General features: G+C 36.9%; 1 protein-coding gene across 1 annotated transcript in view; it reads right to left on the bottom strand.

Moving 5' to 3' along the window:
- The window catches only part of LOC138711186 (Golgi matrix protein 130 kD), a 45,639-nt gene that overhangs the window by 33,144 nt on the left and 325 nt on the right, over positions 1–12,170 (bottom strand). The window contains exons 2-3 of the mRNA XM_069842548.1: positions 5,519–5,677; positions 1,692–2,558 (exon numbers count right to left, since the gene is read on the bottom strand). Of these exons, the coding sequence (XP_069698649.1) occupies positions 1,692–2,558; positions 5,519–5,677 (1,026 nt within the window). The remainder of the gene's footprint in view (positions 1–1,691; positions 2,559–5,518; positions 5,678–12,170) is intronic.

Genomic DNA, 12,170 nt, shown 5'->3' with positions numbered 1-12,170 from the left:
CCGTAAGGCAAATGCCAGGAAATCTCGCATCCGAAACTAGTCTGGTTCGTTTGGTGCCACTTAGAAGGAGTTCTACTGTACAATGAGGACTAGGAGAACAAGAGAAATACAAAAAGAACACGAGGAATACAAGGAGAACAAGGGGGGAACAAGGAAAACAAAGCGAGGGAGTTGCATTTTTATATGATGGCCAATTCCCAAGTTATTCCTTCCCCCATGCCTAATGAAGAGAATGACATAGCTCTATGTCAAAAAGAACCGAAAGGTAATAGATTGTCTTAATTGTGGAAAAGTTAGAAGAAATTTGTGCTCAATTAGAGGTCAAACACTCAGAACTATGGAAGATAACAAATCAGAAAGAAATCACAATAGAAATCAAAAGACGAAAGTGGAATTGGATAGGGCACACAATCAGGAAAGAAGACGGAGCAGTAGAAAGAATGGCTTTGGATTGGAACCCCCAGGGTAGTAGAACAAGAGGAAGGCCAAAAAATACACGGAAGAGAACAGTTTTGGAGGAAATTGCTAGGGAGGGGAAAACATGGAGCGAAGTGAAGAAGTTGGCTACAAATAGGGTCCGGTGGAGGCACTTTGTGAATGCCCTATGCTCCTCATGAGGAGATTCAGGAGTTTGATTGATTGATTGATTGATTGATTGATTGATTGATTGATTGATTGAGAGGTCAAACACTGCACTGTTTGTCACAACAAATAGAACTTTCAAAACGTTCAGCTGACATGCTTCAAAAATAGTTACTGGTACAAAAAAAATTTAAATTTAAATTATGGTTTATTTAATGACGCTCACAACTGCAGATGTTATATCAGCATCGCCGGTGTGGCAGAATTTTGTCCCGCAGGCGTTCTTTTACATGCCAGTAAATATACTGACATGAGCCTGTCGCATTTAAACAAACTTAAATGCCATCAATCTGGACCAGGATCGAACCCGCAACCTTGAGAACAGAAAGAAATCACAATAGAAATCAAAAGACGAAAGTGGAATTGGATAGGGCACACAATCAGGAAAGATGATGGAGCAGTAGAAAGAATGGCTTTGGATTCGAACCCCCAGGATAGTAGAACAAGAGGAAGGCCAAAAAATACATGGAAGAGAACAGTTTTGGAGGAAATTGCTAGGGAGGGGAAAACATGGAGCGAAGTGAAGAAGTTGGCTACAAATAGGGTCCGATGGAGGCACTTTGTGAATGCCTTATGCTCCTCATGAGGAGATTCAGGAGTTTGATTGATTGATTGATTGATTGAGAGGTCAAACACTGCACTGTTTGTCACAACAAATAGAACTTTCAAAACGTTCAGCTGACATGCTTCAAAAATAGTTACTGGTACAAAAAAAATTTAAATTTAAATTATGGTTTATTTAATGACGCTCACAACTGCAGATGTTATATTAGCATCGCCAGTGTGGCAGAATTTTGTCCCGCAGGCGTTCTTTTACATGCCAGTAAATATACTGACATGAGCCTGTCGCATTTAAACAAACTTAAATGCCATCAACCTGGGCCAGGATCGAACCCGCAACCTTGAGAACAGAAAGCCAGCACTATACTAACTACGCTATCGAGGCCGACAGTTACAAAAAGGTTGTAGAATTGTATACATACTGATAGTAATAAAACATACATGGACTCAGTTGTACTGGGGCTGCAACACTAAACTAAATCACTTACATATTCCTTGAGGTGAAGTTGAAGCTGCTCACTTTTCTGGGTTTCGGCTGCCAGCAGAGCCGCCAGTTCTTGATTTCTCTGTTCTAGTGCACTGTCACCTGCATGTGGAACACTCTCCTGCACAGATTCCTGGATCAACCCATTAATCTGCAGTGACAACTGTCGTAGGCTTTCACTACTAGACCTGAAGCTGATTAGCGGTTCTGATACTTCCTTCTGAGCCATTGCCTCCTGTTGTGTAACCTCACTTTCATTATTAGCGACAGCTTGGTCTGTTTTACTATCAATTACTTGGATCGAGTCTTGAGAATCTGTAGCGTCTGGATTCTTAACTATGACACTTCGGCTGGAGTTTGAATCTTCAAGGCTGAACGAAAGACTCGTTTGGGACTCGCCTGAAGCACACACATGTTCATAACTGGACGCTGAGACGGACTCTGTTGAAAACAACTGCTGAACAGTTCTAGTGTCTTGAGACTCATTTGCACCTAGCGTTGTATCTACATTGTCGCTAGAAGACTGGCTGTCTTTATTGAAGGAAAAGTTATCAAAGAAATTCCGTGCTGCTACTATGTCTGAGGAAGCTGTGTATGAGGGAATTGAGTTGCCAGACGCTGCTGAATTAGACGGAGTGACAGTGGACATGGACTCAAAGTTGAAAACATCATTGAGTCCCCTGAATTGATTTTCATCTATCGATTTTACCTCTCCATTCTGAACTCCGGCAAAATTGTTAATTTCTGATCCTGAAAGTTTTTCATTGCTTTCTGTATGATATGTATTAAATTCTGGAGGTGTGTTTGATATTTTAAAGTCTCCCTGAACTGCTGAATTTGTAGAACTTTCAGATGTTACACTACCACTCGTCTGAAAGAGAATGAGACCAACTTTTAGAATACGTACTAATTTTCATTATATCATCTAACAACAGAGTATGTTATTAATGGGGTACATATCCAGATACAGCTATGGTTTGAAAAATAATACTGCTTTAAAATTTTTATCTCTCAAACGTAATACCTTAAAATAGAGAACGGATTTTGATGATGTGCTATGTTTTTTCTCCTAATTATTTCCTATGCAATAACCGTAAATGATTGGCATACTTCTAAAACTTCGTTATTCTGTTTGAGGAAACGGTATAGGGCAGTAAAATAACTTCCTTACTTTTTTATATCCCAGCCAACAACTGTAGTTAATAATAATCGGTCTAGGAGACAGGGCATATTTCATTAGGTGTTCCCATGAGTAATTATTAATTAATTAAGTTTAGCTTCCCTTACGAAAAGTTTGCCAGATTTGACAAAGCGTATTACATATAATTTGGAAACACACCTAAAAGGTAAAATGATATACAGTTGAAACGGTTAGGGAGTCGAATATATAAAATGTCAGAAAAATTTACACCTAAGTAGCGTTTGTGCTCATTTACAGTTAAGAAAGAGGGAAAAAAATCATCAGATAGGTTAGAATGATTTGAATGCCATATACCGCGAGAAAAATAATAGTACGGATTTATTGGCACTGATATCTAAACCATTTAACAGCCTGACTATAATTATGTGTGTGTGTTCCGCCTTTGCTTATCATACAATTAAATGAAGAAACTAGTAAGTCATATTTTCATTAACGTTTTCGGTACATATCTACCATCTTCAGATGTAATGCTAATTGTTAACCAAGCCTCAAGGTGCATGTGTCGTAAACTTAAATAATCAGTGTTTTTGTGCGTACTGTACTATATCGATGAAGTGTTGCCATGATTGAATGATTACGTAGCTCTTATATACTATTTGTTGGTACAACATACTATCAAAATTAAAAATTAAATGTTTCAGTCAATATTTAAAACACTATTTAAAAACACTATTTAAAACTGTTTAAAAACACATAGTTTGTGCATCACTTTAAATATATGAAGTTAGTGATCACTTGTTGTGCGGTGTTTGCCGATGTGAAGTTGAATGAGGCAGTTGTGGTGATCTTGTTTTTTGGCGTTGAGCTAGACGTAATATTGTTAACATGGCTATGTTTGCTGAAAGTGATGTTGTGGCACTTCTTTAGTAGTTAATGGCATTACTGTAATTTGTACCCATAGATGTATTGCTATAACAAATTGAAGGTTGTCAAGTCCATGGATTTAGTATCGCCTGGCGTGTAGTTTTACCGCGTGTTGGTCTGCTCATGTTTGATGCTAGCCATGTTAACGATATTACGTCTAGCTCAACACCAAAAAACAAGATCACCACAACTGCCTCATTCAACTTCACATCGGCAAACACCGCACAACAAGTGATCACTAACTTCATATATTTAAAGTGATGCACAAACTATGTGTTTTTAAACAGTTTTAAATAGTGTTTTTAAATAGTGTTTTAAATATTGACTGAAACATTTAATTTTTAATTTTGATAGTATGTTGTACCAACAAATAGTATATAAGAGCTACGTAATCATTCAATCATGGCAACACTTCATCGATATAGTACAGTACGCACAAAAACACTGATTATCTAAGTTTACGACACATACACCTAGAGGCTTGGTTAACAATTAGCATTATATACATACATTTGAAGATGGTACATATGTACCGAAAACGTTAATGAAAATATGACTTACTAGTTTCTTCATTTAATTGTATGATAAGCAATGGCGGAACACACACACTTAATTATAGTCAAATTGTGATAGCTTATCGGTATACCTTCAATATGAAATTCATTTAACAGCCATCGGTTAAGATAACTTCAAATTTCCATTATCACTCCCATACAAATGATTTCTCAATATCTGAGCCGATCCTTTGAGGGCACTAATGGCTATTTCCTTCACAATGCTGTGTGTTATCCCCAGGTTTTTACATTTGTTGGCAAAGAAGGAGAGTATGGTACCTCGTGCTCCCACCATCAGACCTATTACATCAATGTGGGACAGGCTATATTTATCTTTATAGAACGGGATTGTTGGTTCATAGATCCCTTTCTTTTCACTGTCCACCTCATGCGGTTGATCTGCATGTGTCTCAAATCTGATGGTGGGATCGAGAATGTATACCGAGTTGTTCTTAATGGCAATGATATCAATTCGCCGAACACTTCTCTTGATGGACTGTAAACCCTACTTCCTTCAGTGCCTCGGCCATTTAATTCAAGATAATATATTTTATCAATAAACTCATATTTTACAATAAATATAACTAAAAATATTTAAATTCAAGATAATTTACAGAAGGTTACAGATCTCTACAGGAGCAGCTGTACTAAAAAAGTCCTTAGCCTATGTGGTAATACCAGGCATCAAACAATATTGTCTGAAGGCGTTTTTCTGTTTTTTTGTAGGGGTTGCATGTAACATACGAACTTGACTTCTCCAAGATATACATCTTGGAGAATGGAATGGAATTTATAGGAGGGGGAAACTATGGCCCACCACTGCAACCTGTTATGATATTGAGCATTTGAAGTATGTTATAAAATTCTGAACTGAACTTTTCTCCTTACAATGCCATGCACTGTTTTACCATATCCATTTATCTTTAATTCAGGAGTAAACTATGACTCATACTGTAATTATAAAAATGTCAAAGTTGTAATGTAAACAGTTCGTAAAAACATAAGTTGAAATCTATGACACAGGACCCACAGCTTTAATTTCCTACTAAAGAATTTTGTTGTCCTTTAAAAGCTATCACTTTCGCTGGATTTGAACCTGAGAAACTCGGATCCAATGACTGATAGCATGCTAAATACTCGACCACAGACGATGACTTGAAACTTATAGATTAAAAATAGAAATTGTACAACAATACGTCATTCATAACTTACTTCTTTATAGTCTGCATTCCTAGGTCCTGAGTCGAATACTGAATTTTGCTTCAGAGAGCCTTCTACTGCTTCAATTTGAGGTTTGCTTATGTTCTTCTTACCAGAGATTCTATTTCCAGAAGGCTGAATATCTTTGCTCTTCTGCTGATATTCTTTAAGCTGAAAACAAAAATTACATGAAGTCGTTTTAATACGTAAAATTCTTTCCATTTAGGCACATACTATCAGGAATATGAATGGGGATGAATCTAAGATTCAAACCCAGCTGTAGAAAATGCAATTTTAGACAGATGAAAAGTAAGTGCAGCTTCCATTCAATGAGAAAAAGGAATTACTAGCCTGTGAGTAGAGCTAGGAATTTAGGTGCAAAATTTTGATGAAAAATGTGCAAAAAGATGCTTAATTTAGTTGAAAAAGGTGCAAATTTCAAATGCATATATATTCATTACAAACAGTACCAAAATCAATTACATATAAGGACACAGAATTCCTTGAATAAGCTTAAGTTTCATCCTCTTTGGTGAAAATGTCAGCTGACTGGTCTATGGTTGGGGTTCAGCCAATATAGCAGATGATATTGACAAGAAGAGGAAAAGAATATTAATCTTTCGCCAATGAAGGAGCAAGCTCAAATTTCTTTTCTTTCTATTCAATAGCTTTTGTCTAATGGTGGTGCGATGAAGCAAGAAGTAATTTGTAGACATAATGGAAGTTCTCTGAAGGGCAAAGTAATTTGAAACTTCTGTCACACAAGACTGCACTGAAGCAAAAGTAAGATGGTACCTACTAAAAACAGTAAATTCTAATAAAAACATTCAGAAAGCAGATCTGTCCACTTATTTTTAAAAAATTAACAGTAGAATAGTAGATTAAGGTGCCTGAATAGCGTATTTAACAGTAGGTATAGTTTGGCAACTTCAAGTGAAACCCCGTAAAACACGCCAACTTCAGGAATCTCTCTCTTTCTTTCTTCTCTCTCCCTCGCTCCTCGTCATTCAGTCACCAATCACCACGTAAGAGGGTGTGTGTGGGCATTGCGACCAATAGAAGAATCACTGTCCAGTATTACCACAATAACGGATTCTTCATTTTTGCCTCGACTATCGGCTAGGAAGGTTCCATTATGCTATCATTGCAGGTAACTAGTCAACCTTTTAATGCTTTTGTTAGCAGGTTTGACAAACTGTGAGTGGACCTGCAAGTACATAGTGCATAGTGCTCTCTCCCTTCCCCCCGTGCTTTCTCACTTGCTCCTCCCCAAGACAGCCAGCGCTCATGTAGTAACTCGGTCAGGGTTTCAGTTCGATTTGTGAATCTATAGTAGCACTTGTCAAGCTGCAACACGTTTGGTTTTCCTTCTATAAATTTTATGGGAATAAAATGCAGCAAAGGAGCCAAAGAAAGGGAGGAAAAGTGCAAACAGGTGCAACCAAAACACAGTTAGGAGTGTTTATTTCATGTTTTCTTTGCACCAATTTGGGCATTTTAATAGTAAAAAAAAATAAAGTACAGTGCAGCAACTTAGATTCCTAGCTCTATGAATTGTGCCTCCACACAGGGCTTATTAATGCTTTCAGGGACCTCAAACCTCACGCTTTCAATATGTAACGAATTAATATACAGGGTGATCCGTTTGGGAAGACATAAAATAAAAACGTGATAAAATTAGAACTGTTGCTATTTATTGTTAAGTAACTTGTACGTGCATTCTAGAAGAATGGGAGTTTCGTCCAAATTAGACCTCAACGTGCCCACCACTGCGAACACGACACAGTTCATATCTTGAGGCTAATTCCTCCCATGTGTGGTCTAACATCTCAAGGGTAACTTCCTCAAAAGCTGAGAAAATCTCTGCTCCGAGATCATACACTTCATTCTTCACAAAACCTCAGAGAAAGAAATTAAATTGCAAAAATTCGAGAGTGAAGTTCATTGAAACGAGAAAATTAAAAATGTTGAGACATATGCAGCGCAAATGAGAGCAGGCATGTAAGCAACCGAAACCTTACAGTCAACTTTCCATCCAGAGATGTATTCACGCATAAACTTGTGGCTGTCTCTGTGATACAACTTACCCTCTTTTTTTATATTGGCCTAGATAAGGAAATAATTTCAGGAGAAAAACCTGCTCACTGAATTGGGCTATGACATGCATTTATGAAGTAAGGAAAATGCACAAAATAAATTCATTCATTCAGTCATAGTTCGATAAAGGGACATTTTTTCTCTTTTCGTAGGACTAGTGTTCGAGCAAAATAAATTATTTAATATTGCGTCTTATGGAGACATAAGTAGGGAGTAAAATTTTTTTTCGTTAAAGTGATGTTCGTTATATCGACATTTGACTGTACAGACAACATCCTATGTATCAACCCGCCATTACACCATTCTCTATTCTCGGCAAATAGATGTCAATAAATTTGAATTTTGAATTCGTCTTTGTAGATTATCCAATAAGTCATATTATGATGAATGAGTAATATGGTTTTAATGTTTCCGTCTTGACTTATTTATAATGTCAACCCAAAAAATATTTTTGTTAACACATTTTAATTATTTTGTGAACGTTTTCGCCCTGTGTGGGCATCTTCAGACAATATACATTTTTTTTATTTTATTGGGTTATTTTACGACGCTGTATCACCATATAGGTTATTTAGCGTCTGAATGAAATGAAGGTGATAATGCCAGTGAAATGAGTCCGGGGTCCAACACCGAAAGTTACCCAGCATTTGCTCATATTGGGTTGAGGGAAAACCCCGGAAAAAACCTCAACCAGGTAACTTGCCCGACCGGGATTCGAACGCGGGCCACCTGGTTTCGCGGCCAGACACGCTGACCGTTACTCCACAGATGTGGACGACAATATAGATATCTGTACGCAATGTATATCAAAATTACATGGCCAATTATACCAGACAAAAAGAATTGCAGAGATGTCTGATAATAAAGACAGTAGAGAAGGTGAAGTTGATTCAAATTTTCACAGCGTCAGAGCATTTTATGTGTACCAATACCTTCGGACACAAGTATGACGTGCATGGACTATAAATCTGTATCCATTAATGAGCCTAATTTAGAAGAACCAGTGTAAGTGCTCAACATTGGAAACCAGCCAAATATAAATGGGTTTTGATAAATGTAATAACAGTGAGCAGCCTTTGAGATGTGAACAGAGCAATCTTAAAGACTTTTTTTCCTTGGTTATTTAAAGATACTGTATCAACTACTATGATATTTAGAATCAATACAATTGGTGATAGTGAAATGGTATTTGGCGAGATGAGGTCAAGGATTCTCTGTATACTATCCGACTTTCGCCTTACAGTTGGGGAAAACCTCGGAAAAAACCCAACCAGACAATCAGCCCAAACCAGAATCGAATCCATGCCCAAGCGAAACTCTGGATCAGCAAACAAATATTCTACTGTGTTTGATGGCTCTTAAAGACTATTTTTATTTAACAAGATTAAGTAGAACTAGCAGCTGCATCACGTAGCTCTGCATTAAATCAAAACTACTCTTTCCATTTCATGACTTTCTGAACAGTGGTCCAAATGTTTTGTTATCCCCCAAGATTATCATCATCAGATTTTTTATATTTAGAGTGTTGGCTTTCCATGCTGATGGAATTTATGGTGGAAAAGGATGGTGTTTGGTTGGCATGGCTGCAGAACACGGTCCCAGCCCAGCAAGATTGTTTGTAAACAATACTGTCTGTAACTGATGTGTAATTTATCATATTATAGCGACAATGGGTGAAAAAGTATATCGTGGCTGGAGACAGGTCCTTCATTGAGGACTGATAAAGGAAATGGCGAATAGTGCACTGATACAAGGGGACCACTATTTTCCATTATTAGTGGCAGCATTTACGTTTTCAATTTTGGGTAGGGAGAGAAGAGGCATTCAGGTAGACAGAGCATAAACAAAGCAAAACTAACCTAAGCAAACCTAACCTAAACAAACCAAAACTAATATATGCAAATCAAATCTAACCTAAGTAAATCAAATCTAACCTACATAAACCAAAACTAATCTAAAAAAATCAAATCTAACCTAAACAAACTAAAATTAGCCTCACCAAATCAATTTTAACCCGAAACTAACCAAAAGTAATCTAAAATAACTAAATCTATTTTAAACAAATCAAAACTAACCTAAGGAAACTAAATATAACCTAAATAAACCAAAACGAACATGAGCAAACTAAATGTAGCCTAAACATACCAAAACTAAGTTAAGCAAATCAGATCTACCTAAGCAACTCAAATTTAATCTCTAAACAAACCAAAAGTCCACGCCTGTGGAGTAACAGTTAGCACGTCTAGCCGCGAAACCAGGTGGCCCGGGTTCGATTCCCGGTCGGGACAAGTTACCTGGTTGAGGTTTTTTCCGGGGTTTTCCCTCAACCCAATATGAGCAAATGCTAGGTAACTTACGGTGTTGGACCCCAGACTCATTTCACTGGCATTATCACCTTCATCTCATTCAGACGCTAAATAACCAAAGCTGCTGATAAAGCGTCGTAAAATAACCTACTAAAATAAATAAATAAACAAACCAAAACTAATCTAATCTAACCGAACTACAACTAACCTAAGCAAACAAAACCATCCTAAACAAACTAACACTAACCTAACCCATAAGTTGGTAACTTTGAAGAGGGAATGCATACATTACACCCAATTGCAAATGAGTGCAAGAAATAGCATAAGTTATCTGGATACAAGACTTTACAAAGATATAGAGGTGGCCAAATTATTAGACGAAAACGTTTCTCTTTGATACATAATTCAGTGCTTTTCTTTCACACAGGGGCTCGCATGCTGGCTGTAGCAGCTCGGACTGCCGCCAAAACAGTTATAATATCCCCACAGCTGGGATTCCTACCGCCCGCACATAAGATTTGCGCATGTTTGTGGCAACAGCAGGTTTTGTGAGTGAACAGCAATCACACTGAAGCCATTGTCTAGTTTGAGCCATTCCCATTCCATGCGTATATGAAGTCATTGTCTAGTTTGTTTCGTTCCTGTTCCATGCATGTACTGTAAATGTAAGAGTTTTAAGTGCTAATTAAGTTACGAGTGTTATCAGTTTGTTTCGTTCCTGTTCCATGCATGTATGAAGCCACTGTCTAGTTTGTTTCGTTCCTATTCCATGCATATAAATGTACAATTTTTAAGTGTTAATTATGTTAAGAGTGTTATCAGTGCTTGCACAGTTTTCCATAATGCCTCGACACGATTACACATTACCACAAAGGATTTTTATGTACGACACATTTGTGACAACAAACTCTTGTAGGGAAGTTAGAACGCGATTTGAAATACAATTTCCTTGTTTACTTATCCCACACAGAGAAACCGTGCGAAGACTTGTGAACAAATGCAGAGGAACGGGGTCAATTCGCGATAGAAAGCAAAGAGTAACACGATCCTCTGATTTAACTGTATGCGATTTTTATCTATGTGGGGACTTGAAAAATAAAGTTTATGCAACAAACCCTCAGACATTGGAAGAACTAAAAGAAAACATCAGGCGAGAAATTGACTTACGGTAATTTTTGGTATTGAACTCTCGAGTGTGAATGAAAATTTCCTGAGAAGATGCCAGAAATATGTGTATGGAGGACAACATTTCCAACATCTCTTATGATAAGATATGTACTTATTATCATTGTAATGGTACCTATAACTATGAGAACGTGAAGCGATTCTTAAATGTTAGCAAAAGAGCTCATTTTTATATTTGACACTTTTCTTCTAGCCCTAGATCACAGCATTGTTCACTGAGGAAAAGGTGAATCTGTTTCATATGTTTTGGCTATGTATTACTTGTAAAGTCCTGTGAGAAGAATAACATTTTGTAGTTATTTATAAAATATACAGCATAGCATGGCATGGCACACTATTATTTTATTTTGACAGGCTTTAACATCTTGAAGTCAGAATTGTTTGAAGTCCATTCAGTTTCAATAATTCCAGTCTTTCTACGAGCATTCCAGTCTCTCACAAACCAGACTATCGCACAGCACTATATCATATCCTAGAATCTTAATCACGTCAGGGCTTTCTCTTGGTTGTCAGTTCTTTGCTACTATTAAGAACGCACGGGTACTGTACTTTATCTTTCTATCGTTGCAAGTTCAATGTTCACACAATGCATAAAGTTACAAATAATAATTTCATATTTCTATTTCTACAATACAGTACATGTTATTTATTGTGCGCATGACAAGAAGGGAAAACTTCAGTATACGGTTACCGCAATGCCAACAACAATCTTATAATACCAAAAAGAACAGATTCGTCTGTGTAATTACAATAAACGAAATCTCACTTAGTAAGCTACAGTAAATTATTTTATCAATTAATTCAGCTTACATTATATTACCCTTACGACAAATATGTACCGCACACTAATAAAATTGCACCGAAAAATCTGAAAGTACATACTATATCAATATTATCTGAAATGTACATACAATACACGGGAATATAAGAATAAACTATTCGTAAAATGACGAAATTTTGTTAGGATCGAAGAGTCCTCTAATTGTGTATAAAAGACAGTAATTAATGTCTTCTTGATTTAACTTCAAACATGTTTACCGTCTTATAGTATTCTGAAAAAGAAAAGAAAGGTTGAG

This window comes from Periplaneta americana, chromosome 12 (genome assembly GCF_040183065.1).
Source record: "Periplaneta americana isolate PAMFEO1 chromosome 12, P.americana_PAMFEO1_priV1, whole genome shotgun sequence".
Classification (NCBI taxonomy): Eukaryota; Metazoa; Arthropoda; class Insecta; order Blattodea; family Blattidae; genus Periplaneta; species Periplaneta americana.
The sequence above is the reverse complement of the archived record's forward strand: the minus strand, read 5'-3'. Positions and strand labels throughout refer to the sequence as shown.